The 17,486-nt window shown below is 48.0% G+C and overlaps 1 protein-coding gene and 1 non-coding gene across 3 annotated transcripts; one reads left to right on the forward strand and one right to left on the reverse strand.

Annotated features, from left to right (window-relative positions):
* The first annotated feature begins 1,293 nt into the window (after positions 1-1,293).
* Positions 1,294-16,080, forward strand: Nelfb (negative elongation factor complex member B). 2 transcript variants are annotated; one of them, XM_021651121.2, is made up of 13 exons: positions 1,294-1,667; positions 1,856-2,019; positions 2,168-2,267; positions 2,704-2,934; positions 7,486-7,671; positions 8,598-8,710; positions 9,838-9,940; positions 10,142-10,237; positions 10,631-10,773; positions 10,873-10,979; positions 14,600-14,741; positions 15,036-15,144; positions 15,334-16,080. In XM_021651121.2, the coding sequence occupies exons 1-13, from the start codon at positions 1,566-1,568 to the stop codon at positions 15,469-15,471; spliced, it is 1,734 nt and encodes a 577-aa protein (XP_021506796.1). In that variant the 5' UTR covers positions 1,294-1,565; the 3' UTR covers positions 15,472-16,080. The 2 variants fall into 2 exon arrangements, with proteins under 2 accessions (XP_021506796.1, XP_060245616.1); XM_060389633.1 differs by having other exon boundaries at positions 1,364-1,667; positions 10,852-10,979.
* On the reverse strand, positions 4,497-4,599 carry LOC132656188 (U6 spliceosomal RNA). Its single transcript, XR_009594111.1, has one exon. It is a non-coding gene; the product is annotated as a U6 spliceosomal RNA (small nuclear RNA).
* Positions 16,081-17,486: the final 1,406 nt, after the last annotated feature.

Raw genomic sequence — 17,486 nt, forward strand, 5'->3', positions numbered from 1 at the left:
TGTCTACCACGTCATTCACATGGAAGTCAGACTAGAACAACCATCTGTAGGGATCCAACTCAAGTCTTCAGGCGTGACAGCAAGCGCTCTTACCCAATGAGCTGTCCTGCCATCCTTTGAGAGCTCTCCCTTTCAGCTTCTGACCCAGCTGCTGCCCTTGGTGTTAGCACCACCCTCTTTTGTAGAGTGGAAGGCTCTTGGACTAAGAGTCTAAGTACCCTGTGTATCTTCTGATTGCACCAGATAGTAATTGAACCAAAATACACTGGGGCATTAGGGTGATGGAATCTTTAACACTGGACCCTTTGTGGAGCTGCTCAGCTGGCAAAAAACAGTGGCAGAAGTGTGTAGTCCTGGCCTGAGGAACTTAGCCTCAGTGGGAATAGGAACTCTGTTTATAGCTACATCACCAGGCATCCTAGTGCCAGGCACTTGAACAGGAGCTAATGCCCTTCAGTCATGCTGATGAGCCTCTTTAGGGCTTCCTATAGGGCCAGTAAGAGAAGGGGCTTCCAAAGATAGTCAAGAATGTGATGGGCAGCAGGGAAGGAATTTGTAGCAGAGCAAACCTCAGCAGCAAAGACACATGAAGAGAGAGGTGTGTTGTTTGGAAGTGTGTGTGGGAAGCTGGTCGGATAAAATGGTGAGAGTTGGAGCAGTGGGGAGGCTGCAGAGAGCTAAATGCTGAGCCCAAGAGCTTACACACATGACAGCCTGAGGGCCCTCCAGCCAAGAACCAGGGACACTGCAACCTGAACCCTAGCTCAAACCTCAGTCTTCACAAGCTTATAATGAAAGTGTAGTTCCCATTGCTCACTCGGAGCTCTTGCAAAGCACCCTTAGTGCCAATTAGAGACATATTCAGATTTCAGTCCAAATGAAGTTCACGTACTGTGCCTTACCCCTGTGGGCACAAGTTTAAAAAAAAACAAAAAAACTTCAAAAGAGTGCTATATCACTTGGGAGGCAGACAGGCGGATCTCTGAGTTCGAGGCCAGCCTGGTCTACAAAATAAGTTCCAGCGCTGCACAGAAATAAAAAACCAAAACAAACTGGCGCTATAAAAATGTACTTGTATACAAGTGAGTTTTCAAATTCATAACGTAGGTGATTCTACCACATATCCAAAGCCTGCTGTCACTCCAACCTCCCCTCCCCTGCTATCTCTAGGCCTAGATTAAAGGCAGCAAATTTCACAGCACTGGCGGTGGCTAGCTTAGGGTGGCCAAAGTCTCTCGAAAGGAGGTTGCGTCATCCCGCGCCGCCCCTTGCGCACAGACTAACTACCTCTTACTGCCCGGAACCTGCGCGCGGCGTCGGCGTTTTCCCGGGGCCTATTGGCTGCTGGACCTAGACAGTGAAGGGCGGAAGTGGGAGGTGTTGGCCAGTGCAAGGAGTTCTGCTGGCTCGAACTGGCCACGCTGGAGGCTGCGGGCGAACGGGGCTTGGGGGCTCCCCGTGGCACCGTGGAGAGGACTTCTGGGGCTCCATCAGCGTCCGCGACGGCTCCAGGGGAGCGCGGGGGGGATGGGGTGCACGGCCGGGCAACAGCCGGAGCCTCGGCCATGTTCGCGGGGCTCCAGGACCTGGGCGTGGCCAATGGCGAGGACCTGAAAGAGACCCTAACCAACTGCACCGAGCCGCTGAAGGCTATTGAGCAATTTCAGGTGGGCGGGAGGGGTCCGGACCGCTGTGGGGAAGCCGGACACAATTCTATGCGCTCCCTACGCTTGGATGGAGTCACTGGAGGTTCTGAGCTAAGAGCCCACAGCAGACCAGTGTACTCAAGGTATCAATGGTACTGGTGCTGACTTTTGCTTGGCTAATGCGTATGCGTTAACCCTCTGCTTCCCAGACAGAGAATGGCGTGCTGCTGCCCTCCCTGCAGTCGGCCCTGCCCTTCTTGGACCTACACGGGACACCGCGGCTGGAATTTCATCAGTCAGTGTTTGATGAGCTACGTGACAAACTGCTGGAACGAGTGTCAGCTATTGCCTCTGAGGGAAAGGCAGAGGAGAGGTGGGTCTCTACTGGGGAGCTGCTTATCTTTGTTGGTCGCATTTATGTTTCCCATGGCTGTACAGTCCTACCTGGAATGTGTTTGAGGGACTCCTCTGTGTGTCCTGCATGTAGAGACCCATTTTCTTAGTTGTGAAAATCTGCCCAGGTACAAGAAACTGGAAGACCTTCTGGAAAAGAGCTTTTCTCTGGTCAAGATGCCATCCCTACAACCAGTGGTGATGTGTGTTATGAAACACTTGCCAAAGGTGAGAGCCAGCCCTCTCAGGGAAGTCAGTGAGCCTGTGATCTAGTCTGCTTGGCTAGCCTGCCTTGGTTGGTGGAAATTAGACTATCAGCTTGGTGCACGCAGGTACTTAGCTCCTGGAAAGTTTTGTGAACTTGCCCTCCAGCAAGCTGTGGGCATCTTTCCTTTATCACAGACTTACTCTGGATGAACCAAGGGTGGCTCATTTAGCCTTTGATAAACACATTTATCCCTTTAAGTTCAGGGTGGGTCTTTCCTGGGAGAGGGCTATGGGAATTCTTGGTATCTGAATTCACCTACTAAGATTTGGAGGTCCATCACAGGTGCTACTGTTGGTGTAGCTGGGCTCTACAGGTTCTGTGGGCAGCTGAAGCCTCTAGGCCTATCCTGGAGGACACAGGGACCACTTTCAGGGAGCTGTGGTGTTTACTGTGTAGGTTCCTGAGAAGAAGCTGAAGCTGGTGATGGCTGACAAGGAATTGTACCGGGCATGTGCTGTGGAAGTGAAGAGGCAGATCTGGCAAGACAACCAAGCTCTCTTTGGTGATGAAGTCTCACCATTGTTGAAGCAGTATATCCTGGAGAAAGAGAGCGCACTCTTCAGCACAGAGCTCTCTGTTCTGCACAACTTCTTCAGCCCTTCCCCCAAGACCAGGCGTCAGGGAGAGGTGAGGGAAGTCAGGGTCTGCTCTGGGAGGCAGATAACTCCCTGGGTGTGTGGCCAGCCCCCTCCTTACTTGTCTTTTCCCTGTATGTAGGTTAGTCTGTTTCTATAAGCATGAGCTTGTACTGGAGTAAAATTGGTTGGTAGAAGGTTGAGGCAGGAGGATTGCTGCGAATTTGAGGCCATTCTGAGTAACGTAGCAGACCTCATCTTAAAAAACCAAAGGGAAAAGCACCAAATCCAGCTTTTTACCTAATACTGATGTTGGCATTATTCTAAATTCAAATTTGCCGTAAGTGGCTTACTTATTTATTTGTGAGACAGGATCTCACAATGTAGCCCTGACTGGCCTGAAACTCCTTATTTAGAGTAGGCTGGCTTTGGGCTGGCTACCACGTCTGGCTCATAAGTGACATCTTTAACATTTTAAAAATTAATTTTAATTATGTTTGTGTCTATGGGTGTGTACATATGTGTGGGTGTGTGCCCACAGAGGCCAGGGTGTCAGATGCCCATGGAGCTGGAATCTGTTTGTGAGCTTCCTGATATAGGTGCTAGGAATTGAACCCAGCTCCTCTGGAAGAGCAGTATGTGCACTTTACTACTGAGCCATCTCCCTAGCCCATAAATATCATGCTTTATGTTGAGGATTTTTTGTTTGTTTGTTTGTTTGTTTTTCAAGACAGAGTTTCTTTTTGTAGCCTTGGCTGTCCTGGACTTGCTTTGTAGATTGACTCACAGAAATCTGCATGTCTCCACCTCCCAGGCATGTGCCACCATGCCCAGCTTGTTGAGAATTTTTTCCATTACATTATTTATTGTATATGTGCGTGAATGACTGTATGTTGCAGAAATCAAAAGGCAACTTGGAGGAGTCAATTCTTTTTTGTCTTTTTGGTTTTTTGAGGCAGGGTTTCTCTACATAACATTGGCTGTCCTGGAAATCATTCTGTAGACCAGTCTAGCCTTAGCCTTGAACTCAGAGATCCACTTGCCTCTGCTTCCCAACTGCTTCAATTAAAGGCATGTGCCACTACTGCCCAGCAGTCATTTATACCATATGAGTCCTGAGAGTTGAACTTGAGTTGTCAGATTGGCCTCAGATGTCTTTACCCAGTGATACATCCTGCCGCTTTTGAGACAGGGTTTCTCTGTATATTCCTAGCTGTCCTGGAATTTGTTCTGTAGACCAGGCAGGCCTTGAACTCAGAGATCCACCTGCCTCTGCCTCCTTGAGTACTGGTATTATAAGCGTGCACCACTCCGACCAGCTATCTTGCTAATTAAGACTTTGTAACTAGCTTATTTTAGACTGGTACTGGTCAGTAGAAAGATAGAGCTATATAAGTCATTCAAAATTTCCTAGTATTGCTGGGTGCAGTGGTGCACACCTGTAATGCCAGCATTTAGGCAGGTAGATCTCTGTGAGTTCAAGACCAGCCTGGTCTACATAGTGAGTCCAGTACAGCCAAGGCTACACAGAAAAAACCTGTCTCAAGACAACAACAAGAACAACAGAAATTTCCTAGTGTCTACTTTGGCAAAAATAGATGAGATTTTTTTTTTTTTAATACGGAATGGATCATGAATTTGTGTGTCACCCTTGTGCAGAGGCCATGCTCATCTTCTCTGTATCATTCCAGTTTCAGTGTATGTGCTGCCAAAGCAAGCAAGATGAGATCGCTTTTGATGTGTTTTTTTTTAACCTAATACATTCAAGGTTTTGTCTTTTCAACCTGTAGTTGATGAACCAGTATTAGCTTTATTGCTTTCATTTGAGGAGTTACTAAAGCTAGAAGTCTGGTGAGCTTTTCAAGCTTATGACATAACATAAGAGCCTTGTGTGGCTTATGGCTCTAGTTGGGTTTTAAAGCTCCATCATGGGAATTGGTGGCTTCCATGTTTGAGTGGTTTATGGTTCCTGCAATTCCTGTCTTTCCCTATGCTTGTGTATTCCTTCCTATGTTTATGTATTCCTTCTAAACGTTTCTCCATCGTCAGGCAGAATGCTTTGTTCCCGTGTCTCCCCAGTCTTTCTCCACCTCCGATTTCTCCTGGTGATAGCCACAGACAGCACTGATTTCTAACTAAAAGAGGACTTGCTTGACTTGTCTTGGGTTGACTTTTCAAAAGTTATGTTCTTATGCACATAAACACAGATGTACAGAGGAGCAAAAAAGGATGCTGAGAAGGAAAGGAAATATGGCTCTCAGGGTTTTCATGAAGCCCTGAGTTTAGATCTTTGACACCCAGAAAGAAGCCCCGAATGGCTAATCCCAGTGCTGAAAGGGAGGACACAGAAGCAGGAGAATCATTGGGGCTTGCTGGCCTGCCAGTGTAGACAGAATCAAATAAAACCTGTTGAGGGCTTGTGAAGTGGCTCAGAGGTTAAGAGCATTGGCTGCTCTTCCAAAGGTTCTGAGTTCAATTCCTAGTAACCACATGGTGCCTAACAACCATCTATAATGAGATCTTGTGCCCTCTCATGGCATGCAGGTAGACATGCAAGCAGAATGCTGTATATATAATAAATAAATAAATCTTAAAAAGAAAGAAAACAAACAAACCTTTTGGGCTGCAGGTTGAGTGAGAGACCCTGTCTCAAGTGGATTAAGTTAGAGAATCATAGAACAGACTTGCAGGTTGGGCTCAGGTATACACACTTTCTAGTTGTCTAGCTCCCAGTGGTATTCTGGCTTCTTCTTTGGTTCTTCTGGCTCTCAGATCCCCAGGCCTTTTTGACTTTCTGCTTTGACATGTCAGCCACAGCAGGTCTGATTCAGCTTAGTGTCCTGTATTGACTGGGCTAGTTCTTATATTCTCCAGGTTTCCTTTCCTTTCCTAAATTTCATTCTTGTTATTTTTGATGTAATTGGACTTCTGGGCCATGTGGCTAGTTTTAGAATTATAGTCCTAAGTGCCAGAGACCTTTCTTGATACTCGGTTGTCAGTTTCTGCAGATGGGTCTAATTTATGGCCCTTGATGCTTCTGTTTTTCCTCTTGGAGACTTTGGTAACTCTTGTTAGTGCTCTGTGGTTTTACAGCACTGAGGACACCAGGCTAGTGTGTCATCCTCTCAGTTGTGACTGTAGGAAAGCTGTCTTGCCTATGAGCAGGTGGCCCCAAGCTGGTCATGTGTGAGGCTGGTACACTCTGTGTCAGGGCTAGATTATGTTTGTGCTCTATACCCAGTGTGTGGGAGAACCTTGGACCAGCCACATGGCTCGAGTGACGTCAACAGTGAAAATTTGTCCCTCAGATAAAGATCCAGGTCAGTCCAAGAGTTCTTAGCAGGGGTCTTGGAGAAAGAAACTGCCAGACCAGTTTTACTGGCTCCTGCCACTCTTTTACCTCCTCCTACCCACCTCACTACTTGCTGAGTCTGACCTGATGCCTTTGGGCCTCCAGTGATATCTTTTTCCCCCTTTTTTATTGATTATTTGTTAAAATTTATTCACTTTGTATCCCAGCTGTAGCCTCCTTCCTCATCCCCAGTCCCACCCCTTCAGTGATATCTTTACCCCAAATGTCCATTTGTACCATAGGTTGGAGACTCAGTTAACCGTGGCCAGTTAACAGCTGAGTGAAACTTCTTTGTGTTGGCTCAAGTTTTTTTGTTGTTGTTGTTGTTTGTTTTGTTTTGTTTTTTCTTTCTTTTCCTGAGATGGTTTCTCTGTGAAGTCCTGGCTGTCTTGGGGCTCCCTCTCTAGACCAGGCTGGCCTTGAACTCAGAGATCAGCCTCTGTCTTCTGAGTGTGGGTATTAAAGCATGTGCACTACCCCCAGCTATTTGAGCAGGACTTTGTGGTTTGCTTTTTTTGGTAGAGATAGGATGAGTGACACCTGCTAAAGGAATAGACACTGGTGTTCCTGCATGGCCCTTGCCTAGAGTACAAGGCTGGATATCAGTGTTTGTGGTTTGACATTAGGAGCCCTGGTCTTTGTTCTTTGGCCCTGGCATTAGTGTTAGAACAAGGGTGGTCATAGCCATAAGTCTGGAAAGACAACAGGAAAGCAGAGATCTCAGTGTGGCTAGGTCCAGAGGCAGTAGCTATAGCCTGAGCTGTCTCTGTTGGGGCTCTGTTTGGCTCTCAGAACTGCTTCTAGGATAAGTAACCTACCCCTTAATGGGACAGGCAGGTGCTTAAAATCACAGTAGATCATAGACCAAGGGCTTTTTGGGGTATCCCTAGGAAGAATATCCCTACCACCTTGAGTAGCAGAAGCTGACCCCCAGAATATGGTGCTAACATTTCATGGCAGAGAAAGAAATATCTTAGGCCAAAAAGAGAGGCCAGCTCTGTATGCAGGACTGGGCACCTGTATGTTACTGCCTGGGTGGTGCTGGCATCGGGATTTATTCTGGTTTTGGGTTTTTGAGAGAGGGTCTTTTTATGTAGCCCTGGCTGTCTTGGGACTTTGATCTGTGAGTTCTAGTCTGGCTTAGAATTCAGAGAGATCCACCTGCCTCTGCCTCCCAAGTGCTAAGATTAAAGGTGTGCCTGTCCTGTTGGGGTGAGGACTTTGAACTCTATTTGTCTGTCTTGCCCATAGGTGGTACAGAAGCTAACACAGATGGTTGGGAAGAATGTGAAGCTATATGACATGGTGCTGCAGTTCCTGCGCACACTGTTTCTGCGGACCAGGAATGTGCATTACTGCACACTACGAGCTGAGCTGCTCATGTCCTTGCATGACTTGGACGTCAGTGACATCTGTACTGTGGATCCCTGCCATAAGGTAGCATTGCATGCCCACCTGTGTACTTCTGTGTCCTCCTCCTCTGAATTCATTAATTCAGGAATGATCTACTGACCACATCTAAGCTTGTTTCTCAGACTACCAGCTTTGTGCTCCTCAGCAGCGCTGGGTGGTGGACAGGGCCTGCAGAGACCTGGCTGTCTCCCCTGCAGCCAGCCCTCCAGCCTCTATTCTGTAGCTGTAAGTGGCAGGCCTCTGGCCATCTTTCTGTTGGGATCCTGGCTTCTCCTTAGGGTTTCTTGCTGGCCAGCCCCAAGGTGATCTAGGAATGGAGTTTTCTGCACTTGCCTCTGTCTCCCACCAAGAACACAGGACATCTGAGACTATCTCCTGGGTACTATGTGGTATTGCTTAGCACTGAGCAACACCACATACCTGCCATAACATGTCCATCCAGCTGCCAGCCCTGGCTAGTTCCCTTTCAGAGAAAACAACTATGCCTCCTTCATGTGCTGTCTTGCTACTTTTGGGATCTAGGGAGGCCTCCTGATCCCTATAGACTACTGGTTCTCCATGAAAGCTCACTGGTGTCTCAGTCCATACCATGTTCCCTTTTATATACTGGGGAATGAGTACTGAACAGGTTTATTTTTCCTTGTTAATACCTATTGATTGAGTGACAAGTCAAATGGTCTTGTGGCCTTGGCTTTCTAAGCCTAAAGACCTCTGTTGCCCAGCCTTCTCCATGGCCCCATTCTACTAATTGCCATTTTCTCTGTCCTCTCCAGGGACCCCTTTGTATCCTAGGTTTGGCCTAGGGTGGAGTCTTAGACCTTGGCTTGTGTTTATCTTTGCCTCTCTTCTGTATTTGGCCTTGCAGTTCCCATAGCCATTTGGGCAATGGCAGAGTTTGACTGACAGTTGAGAGTCTGGGTATATCTAGATTGTATATTTCCTTCCTGTAGTTCACCTGGTGCCTGGATGCCTGCATCCGTGAACGGTTTGTGGACAGCAAAAGAGCCCGGGAGCTACAGGGATTTCTTGATGGCGTGAAGAAGGGCCAGGAACAAGTTTTGGGGTGAGAGTCAGCTCTGTGAGGGATCCCTAAACAGGCATTCCATGGGGCTTGCTGTCTACCATTGGTAGTTAGAGCCCATTCCAGAATGTTTGGGGTGGTCATGCTGGCCACCAGGCCCACTGCCTGGTGCTAACAGAGTGCTAAATCCTTGCTTAGAATGAGTCTCAGTAGCAAAAGAAACCGTCCCGCTGCATGGAGTTTGGGGCCTGTTGTTTCTGGGGGAGCAGTATAGGAAGCTTACTTAAGGGGGACTGCTGTCTATAGCAAGTTAGGGTGTGAGCACTGGGTTAGGTACGTGAGCCTAACTTGCAGCATTCCGTGCTCAGCATGAAGACGCAGCACTGCTGGGACAGCCCTGCCACATTTCTGTGTTATATTCTTCCCTGGCTAAACCTAGAGTCTCAACTAGGGTTTTTGTTTCTGTTTTGAGACATGGTCTTGCTATGTAGCCTCACCTAAGATTCACTGTGTAGACCAGGCTGGCCCCAAACTCATCACAGAGATCTGCCTGTTTCTCCCTCCTGAGTGCTAAGGTTAAAGCCATGTGCCACCACTGCTTGCCTCTGAGTCAGGGTGCCCGCCCCCCAGCCCCCACCTGAGACAGGGTTTCTCTGTGTGGCCCTGCTTGTCTTGGAACTTACTCTGTAGACCAGGCTGACTTTGAAGAGACCCACCTGCCTTTGCCTTTTGAGGGTTGATATCAAAGGCATGTACCACCACACCCAGCTTGAGTCAGGGTTTTTAGATAAATGTGAGTTTAGCGTATGGGGGGGGGCAGATTATTGTTGTTGTTTTTGGAGCCAGGGTTTCTCTGTGTCCTCACTCTGTAGACCAGGCTGGCTTGGAACTCAGATATCCACCTGCCTCTGCCTCCCGAGTGCTGGGATTAAAGGCTTGAGCCACCACTGCCTGGCATTTTTATTTTTCTTTAACTCTGTAGTTTAGAAGATCTGTGAGTAAGTTATGGATAAACTATGAATTCAGTACAGAGAGACTTGTCTCTCTGGGGTCAGTTTCTAAGCCCTGCATTTTAGCCTGTGGCTGTCCCTCAGTGGGTCTGGCACTGCAGCTATTAGAGACAGAGTAGCCAGGATTCTCAATTTATACCAAGGTCTGATTCCTTCCAGGGATTTGTCTATGATCCTGTGCGACCCCTTTGCCATCAACACACTGTCCCTGAGCACCATCAGGCACTTGCAGGAGCTGGTTAGCCAGGAGACACTGCCCAGGGTGAGCATAGTCATGGCTGGTGGCTGTGCAAAGCGCATACTGTCCACTTGTGAGATTGGGTTTCACTCTATAGGTGGGTATTGACACATAGGTGCCTGTCCTAGGGTCCTAGCCCTGGAAAGCAGAGGCCCTGCTTTGTCTAGTGAAACTAGAGGATGACACAGTTTCTGGGATCTTGCTGAGGCCTCTGTCTTTTTTTAGGATAGCCCCGACCTCCTCCTTCTACTTAGGCTGCTGGCGCTGGGCCAAGGTGCGTGGGACTTAATAGACAGCCAGGTCTTCAAGGAGCCCAAGATGGTATGGGGTCTACTTTCTTCCTTTTCTGCTAATTATGGGGAGTAGGAGGGTGGGGCCCTCTAGTAGCAAAAACTCTACTCCTAGAGTCTTCTTTAGGAGAACACACGTCAAGGATGTTTGGGTATATCTGGCTGCAGATATTCTATGGGGACTGGGGCCCAGAAGGGACTTTGCAGGTACAGCCATGATGGGGGCTTCAAGAACATAGCACTGGACACGAGTCTTCGGAAACAGGAAGGAGGTATTCTGGGGGTGAAGGTCCAAGAAAGCTGGATTTAAGGAAAGTTTATTGGGTGGGTAAGGGCAAGGTGTTCATGGGCAGAGTAGGTTAGGGTGTGTATTGAAAGCAGCCAGGATTATGGGACCTTCGTGGACTCACACTCCTTCTGTCAGGAGGCAGAACTCATCACCAAGTTCCTGCCAATGCTCATGTCCTTTGTGGTGGATGACTACACTTTCAATGTAGACCAGAAGCTTCCAGCTGAGGAGAAAGCTCCAGTCACATACCCCAACACGCTTCCTGAAAGTTTCACCAAGTAAGCTCTGTGGCAGTGTTTGGGGGGAGGTGCTAGACTGGGACTGTGGTGCAGGTGCTGAGGCTGGGCTGACTGAAGGCCATGGCTTCTTGCATACAGGTTTCTGCAGGAGCAGCGCATGGCTTGTGAGGTGGGACTGTACTACGTCCTGCACATCACCAAGCAGAGAAACAAGAATGCATTGCTGCGCCTGCTGCCTGGACTGGGTGAGTTTTGCTGGCTGTACTCGCCTGCCCCCTGTGACCGGAGCCTCTGGGCCCTTAGCTGTACCACTGTCTTTGTGCCTTCATCTCCAACCCCATGACTGGTTTCCATCTTTTGCCCTTCACCTCAGTAGTATTCAGTCTTTGTGCATGTTTGAATGACAGGGCTTAGCTCTGTTGGAGAGATGCTAGTGGGTCTTGTGACTTGCAGAAGGGACTCATACATTTATAGCCAGGTATGGCAGAATCTCTGTGAGTTAAGAGTAGCCTGTCTGCAGAGCCATCTCTCTCCTTCAGCCTTTATGTGGGGTCCAGGCAATGGCCACAGGTCTCCAGGCTTGTGTAGCTTTTACCCGGTGAACCATCTCACCAGCCCTTCTGTTTAGGCTACATAGAGAGACCCTGTCTCAGAACAAAGCAACTCCTTGGGTGTTCAATCTCTTTTTTCAAGGGGCCCACTTTCCCCAGGTACCTGGGATGTCATAAGCTGGGAGCTCTGAGTAGGTGCTTCAGTAGAAAAGCTGTGTGCTATAGTGGGGCTCAGGGATAGCACAGTTGCCTGGCATGCATAAGGTCCTGGGTTCTATCCCCAACACCACAGAAAAAGGAAAACCACCTAAAGATGCAGGTTTATTGGGAAGAGTTGCCTCAGTGGTATCCTCTGTCTTTGTGGTGACAGGCCCAGGCATTTGTTGACTCACCCTTTGTCTGGAGTTTAGAGGATTGTTGATGAACATGGAACTTCTTTTCTTTCTTTTTTTTTCTTTTTTGGTTTTTCAAGGCAGAGTCTTATTTTGTAGCTCTGGCTATCCTGGAACTCACTCTGTAGACCAGGCTGTCCACGAACTCAGAGATTCCCTCCCCCCCTCCCCGCCCCCCACCCAGGTCACTAGTGTATCTATTTCCTGTTTGCCATGTGCATATTGTTTCTGTGCCTTTCATCTCACTGGATTTTCTTGCCCTAGCCTTTACTTTGCTTTTCAACAAGTTACCATAGACTTAGCAGCTTGAAACAACTCAGACTTAATGTCTGTTACTGTCTATTGTTCTAGAGGCAGGAAATTTGAAGTGAGCCTTGCTGAGCTTAAATCAGGTATGATCAAACTGACTCCTTTTATAGTCTATGCCCTCTCTAGTTTTAGGGGCATCAGGATATTCTGCTGGTCAGAGCAGACCTTAGGGACAGATGTAAGAACTTTGATTTGCCTTGACCGTTTGTTTTCAGTCTGTCATCTGGTATGGTACTGACAATTGGCACAGTGGCTTATCCTTCCTGGCTGGGGTATCTCTACCTCAAATGCACCTGTAGTGTACATTCAGTCATGTTTAGACAGATCTTGAGAATGCTAGAGAGAAGGGTCAATGGTTAAGAGTGTTGGTTGCCCTTCCAGAGGACTCCCATTTGATTCCCACATGGTGGCTCACATCTGTCTTTGGCTCCAGTTCTAGGGGATCCAGTGCTCTCTTCTGACCACTGTGGATTCTAGGCACATATGCTGTACAAACATACATGCAGGCAAAACATCAATACACATAAAATAAAATGAAATGAAGCTGGGCATGGTGGTGCACGCCTTTAAATCTCAGAATGCAGGGAGGCAGAGGCAGGCTGACCTTTGTGGGTTCAAAGCCAGCCTGGTCTACAAAAAAAGTCCAGGACAGGTAAGGCTACACAAAGAAACCCTGTCTCAAAACAAAACAAAACAAAACAAAACAAACAAAGGAAAAGAATAAAAACTTGCTTAATCTTAAATATGAATGAGTTCTAATAAGAGTAGAAGTCAGGTTTTTTTTTAATTTTGTTTATTTTTGTTTTAAAAAAATGTGTATTATTCTGTATTGGGTGCAGGGTGTGTGTGACTGTGTATACCACAGCATGTGTGTGTAGGTCAGAGGACAATTTTGTGGAAATTAACTCAGGTCTCCAGGCTTGTGTAGCCTTTAATCACTCATTTATTTTGTTTGTTTGTTTGAGATGGGCTCTCTATGTGTAGTCCTGGCTGTCGTGGAACTCAGGTAGACCAGATAGGCCTTGAACACATAGATACCTACCTGCCTCTGCTTCCTGAGTGTTGGGATTAAAGGCATGCAGCACCACACCAGGCCCACCCCCCTCCCTCCCTCTCTCTGTCTGTCTCTCTGTTTTTTTCTCTCTCTCTGTTTAGTTTTTAACTTTTCTGTTTGGAATTTTTGAGCAAATGGAAAATGGAGAGCTTGTCAGATCAGTGTATGGCTATCCATTCTTCATATTATGAATTGCTGGCTATATTACTTAAGAGTATTTTTTTTAGTAATTTTTTGAGAATTTCATACCAATATATTCTGAGCATATTCACCCCTAACTCCTTCTAGAGTTAGTAATTGAACCCGAGTCCTCTGCAAAATCAGCCAGTGCTTCTAACCACTGAGCTATCTCCAGTCTTGAAAAAATCATTTAACTCACAATTTCAGAGGGCTTCAGTACATATTGGTGGGAAGACATAGTAGAGCAGCTCAGTTCATAGCAGTGGGGGAGCATGTGGCAGAGGCAGTTCGTTGTCACAGCAAATCAGGAAGCAGAGTGTGACTGGAATCAGGACCAAATAGAACCGTTAAACTCCTGCTCTTAGTAACCTGCTTCCACTAGCCAGGCCTTACCTCCTAAAGGTTTCTTCAAAATAACACCACTGGCTGGGACCAGAACCTGAGCCTGTAGGAGATGTTTCAGACCATAACATTTGTCTTGTCCGAACAGTTTAGTAGGCATCCCTCCCCCGCCCTCCCTAAAAAGATGATTTTAAGAATGAACAGGACCAGGGCCACATCTGAATAGACCCGTTGTGTTACTGGATGGATGATCGCTGAGTTCCTGTGTCTCAACAGGGTGTGTGTGGGCTCAAATCAGATATAAGGCCCCTTTCCATTGTGCATGCTTGCTTGCCTTTCAATGTCATGGTTATTCGAAGGTGGAAGAATAAGCATCTCAGCCCCTTGGTGGTGATCATGCACATGATCAGGCAGGCCATGAAGTAGTTGAGATTCAATAGTCTGTTCTCAATAGTGCCTCCAGAACACTTGAGTCTCCCTGAAGTATTCCAGCGTTTCAGTGAGTTCAAGTGGCATCTACTAGGTCTGCCATCTAAACACTGTCTGCTCCTAGTTGTGAGGAGTGGTGGTGATGGATAACTAAGGCTGTCTACACTGTTCATCTTTCCTGAGGCAGGGCCTGGCTGTGGGATCTTGTCATCTCTTGTTGCATGACTGTACTTCAGGTGTTCTTCATATCAGTGGTTGTGAGCAATCTGCAATTGCTCAGCTATCTGTCCTACTTTGGTGCGTTTAAACATGGAGTTTGGCAGTGGTTTTTGTGTTTTTACCTGAGTAATCATCTGCAGGGTTTGGCAGAATCTCCTCTGGGCTGCCTGTCTCTGGTTGTTTGTGTGTGGACTTTCTGTGGAGGCCAGTTTAGACCAGAGCCCCAGTTGTGGGACAGAGCGTCCTTCCTTCCCTGTGCTCTAGCTGAGAGCCACAGACTACCCATCTACTTCACCTGGTCAGCTCTCACTGCTCATCTGGGTCCTGTTCAGATCTTGGAACAATGAGAGTTCCTGAGGGCAGAGGCTGAACCACTGTTGTGTTTACAGTGGAAACCTTCGGTGACCTGGCCTTCAGTGACATCTTTCTCCACCTGCTCACTGGGAGCCTGGCACTGCTGGCTGATGAATTTGCCCTGGAGGATTTCTGCAGTAGCCTCTTTGATGGCTTTTTCCTCACTGCCTCTCCAAGGTAGGACACAAACCCCACTGGACCTTCATTTCCTGTCAGTTCTTGTCCTTGACAGCTTAGGAGGGCTGTCAAATTGAGTTGAAGCCCCATCATGCTAAAGGACCGCAGGTGAGTCTTTGAGTACTGGGATAGTGCTAGATTGAAGAATTCCAGAGTGTAGCTTAGGAGGGACTCAGGGATCAGTTCTCTTCTACCTCTACGTGGAGTGGGAAAAGCTAAAGGGACACAGTCACCCCAGGGTGGGCTGTGCCTAGGAGGGAAGTAGGCACCTCCTGCCCCACTGATCTCTTCCAGGAAGGAAAATGTGCATCGTCATGTCCTGAGGCTTCTTCTCCACTTGCACCCAAGAGTGGCCCCTTCCAAGCTGGAGGCATTACAGAAGGCTCTGGAGCCCACAGGTCAGGTGGGTGTCCTTTGTTCCCACTTATAGAGCGTTGCTCTGTGAATACCTAGCTGCTACAGCTGTGCCGTGCATGACCTTGGTGCCTCCTTTGGTGGTGTTCTTCATGGTTGATCTTGCCTATGGATTCACTCCTCCATGCAGGTTCATAGCACCTCCCCTCTGGCATGCCCATGTCTGTTTTTTCTACAGAGTGGGGAAGCTGTGAAGGAGCTCTACTCCCAGCTTGGTGAGAAGTTGGAGCAGCTAGATCATCGGAAGCCTAGTCCTACCCAAGCTGCAGAGACGCCGGCTCTGGAGCTGCCTCTTCCCAATGTGCCTGCTCTGTGAGGCTCTGTGAGCTGTTTCTGGTAGTGCCCTGCAGAAGGAGGCCCTAGTCATCTAGGAGTGCAGGGTGAGCTGAGGGCTATTCCTTGGCAAGGTTCTCCCTCCTCTGAGTTGCTGCCTGGAGCTAGTCCCAAAAGGTCCTCGGTGGTCTATTTGCACATCCAGCAGGCCAGGGTGGGACTTGGCCCCTGCTCGACCCTGGCAGAGATGATGGTGGTTGGGATTAAGAAAAAGCCAGCTAATTTTCCAAGGGCTGTGGGCAGAGGCCTGACTGACCCCACATTCAATCTGGATAAAGCCCAAGGAGAAAGGTATGCTGGGTTCACCAAAGCAATTCGTTAGTCCTGCTATCCAAGCACAGGAGAGTACCCTCCACAGAAGCCAGGTGGAAAGTCTACAGGAGGCAAAGCCTTGAATCTGCTGGTGTCAACGCACAGTCCTTGCTGACTGAGATCTGTAGGCAGAGCCCTCCCCTGCTGCTCCCCACTTCAGTTTACTTTCGCAACAAAAAGCAAACCCTTGTGTAGCTACATGTTTTGGCCTTAGAGTAGGGGACTATTGAGTGTACACGCTGAAGTTTTCACTTATGTAAATAAAACACATTTTGATAAATCCATGGTGAAGAATCTGTGTTTGTTCTCTGCTGGGTTCAGGGGTGGATGCAACATTCTTTTTTTTTTTTTTTAAATCTAGTGTCTCACTGTATAGCTCTGGCTGGCCTGGAGCTCACAGTGTACACTAGGCTGGCCTTGAACTTTCAAGAGATCCTCCCTTTGCTTCCCACATGCTGGGACTAAGTGTGTGCCACCATGCCTGGTGGGTATAATGTTTCACAGAGGCTTTGGCCTCTGTGCCTGTCAGACCTGCTCTGAGTGGCCTGGTGTAGAGCCTCTCAGGGTGCCTTGACCTCTGTCCCAACAGCTAGGTGTGCAGTTTCTCACTCCCTTCAGAGTGAAGGAATTTCTAGAAGGACAAGCCCTAGGCCATAGAGTGATTCTGAAGGCCAGACTTTACATCCAGCTTAGTTATCCTCTGGCAGCTTAGTTATCCCCTGGGTGTCTAGGGAAAGTCCAGGTGGACATTACTGTACCCTTCAAGACAGGAAATACCAGACGATGGCTGAGCAGGCATATCTGAAGCATAATGGAAGCCCTCTTAGCTGTGATGGGATCAGGCAGGTGTGGGTAGTTGCAGGGCCCTCAGTCTATGCCTAGCTTTTTCCAGTTGTGAATGAATGATATGTGGCCTGGCTTAGTCTGGCTGTTTGTCACAAAGTGGGGCAGGGGCAAGCTGTTGAGTATATCCCTGAAGCTGAGGGAAGGGAAAGGGGCTGTATTACTTTAATTTTCAATTGTAAGTAACACTGTAAGCTAGATGAGTCATAAAGAAAATGTGTTTATTTTGGCTCAGGACCTGGTCCATAGTCCAGGGTGCATTTGATGATAGCCATGTTTCTGACAGAGGCCTGAGGCGTAAGGTACCTCATTGTGAGAGGGAGGGGGAAGGGAGGGAGGAAGAGAGAGAGAGGGGGGTCTGTTTCTCTTTAAAGCCATGGTACTGACTTGAGGGTGCTTCTCCCACAATGTCATTTGATCCTAATCACCAATCTTGAAGGCACACCACAGTGGATTGAATTTTCAGCCTTCCATCACCCTCGGATTGGGTGGCTGGGGGACACCACAGCCAGATCACTGTGGGACACTGTGAGACACTGTGGGACAGGAACACTGCTACATTTCCAGCTGAATAGAAGTCACAGGTCATGAATGCAGGTCTTCAGCTGTGGAAAGTGCTCCTAGATTCTCTTGTTTTTTTGATTTTTTGAGATAGGGTTTTACTCTGTAGCCCTGGTTGTCCTGGAACTCAAAGATCCACCTACCTCTGCCTTCCAAGTGCTGAAATAAAAGATGTACTCCACCAGGCCTGGCTCTGCGGTGAAGGCAATGATCCATTAGTAAGACACTTATGATACCCTGGCTTTGTAGGGTGTCAGATCCAGAGAGTTGTTACTTACATGG

Source organism: Meriones unguiculatus, chromosome 8, assembly GCF_030254825.1.
Source record: "Meriones unguiculatus strain TT.TT164.6M chromosome 8, Bangor_MerUng_6.1, whole genome shotgun sequence".
In the NCBI taxonomy this organism is placed as follows: domain Eukaryota; kingdom Metazoa; phylum Chordata; class Mammalia; order Rodentia; family Muridae; genus Meriones; species Meriones unguiculatus.

Excerpts from the sequence above, each read along its gene's own strand:
- Nelfb (XM_060389633.1), top strand. The coding sequence starts at position 1,566 with ATGTTCGCGGGGCTCCAGGACCTGGGCGTGGCCAATGGCGAGGACCTG. Across the intron at positions 7,672-8,597 it reads CTGTGGATCCCTGCCATAAG|TTCACCTGGTGCCTGGATGC; the intron begins GTAGCATTGCAT and ends TCCTTCCTGTAG. Across the intron at positions 10,774-10,851 it reads CTTCCTGAAAGTTTCACCAA|GCCATGGCTTCTTGCATACA; the intron begins GTAAGCTCTGTG and ends GGCTGACTGAAG.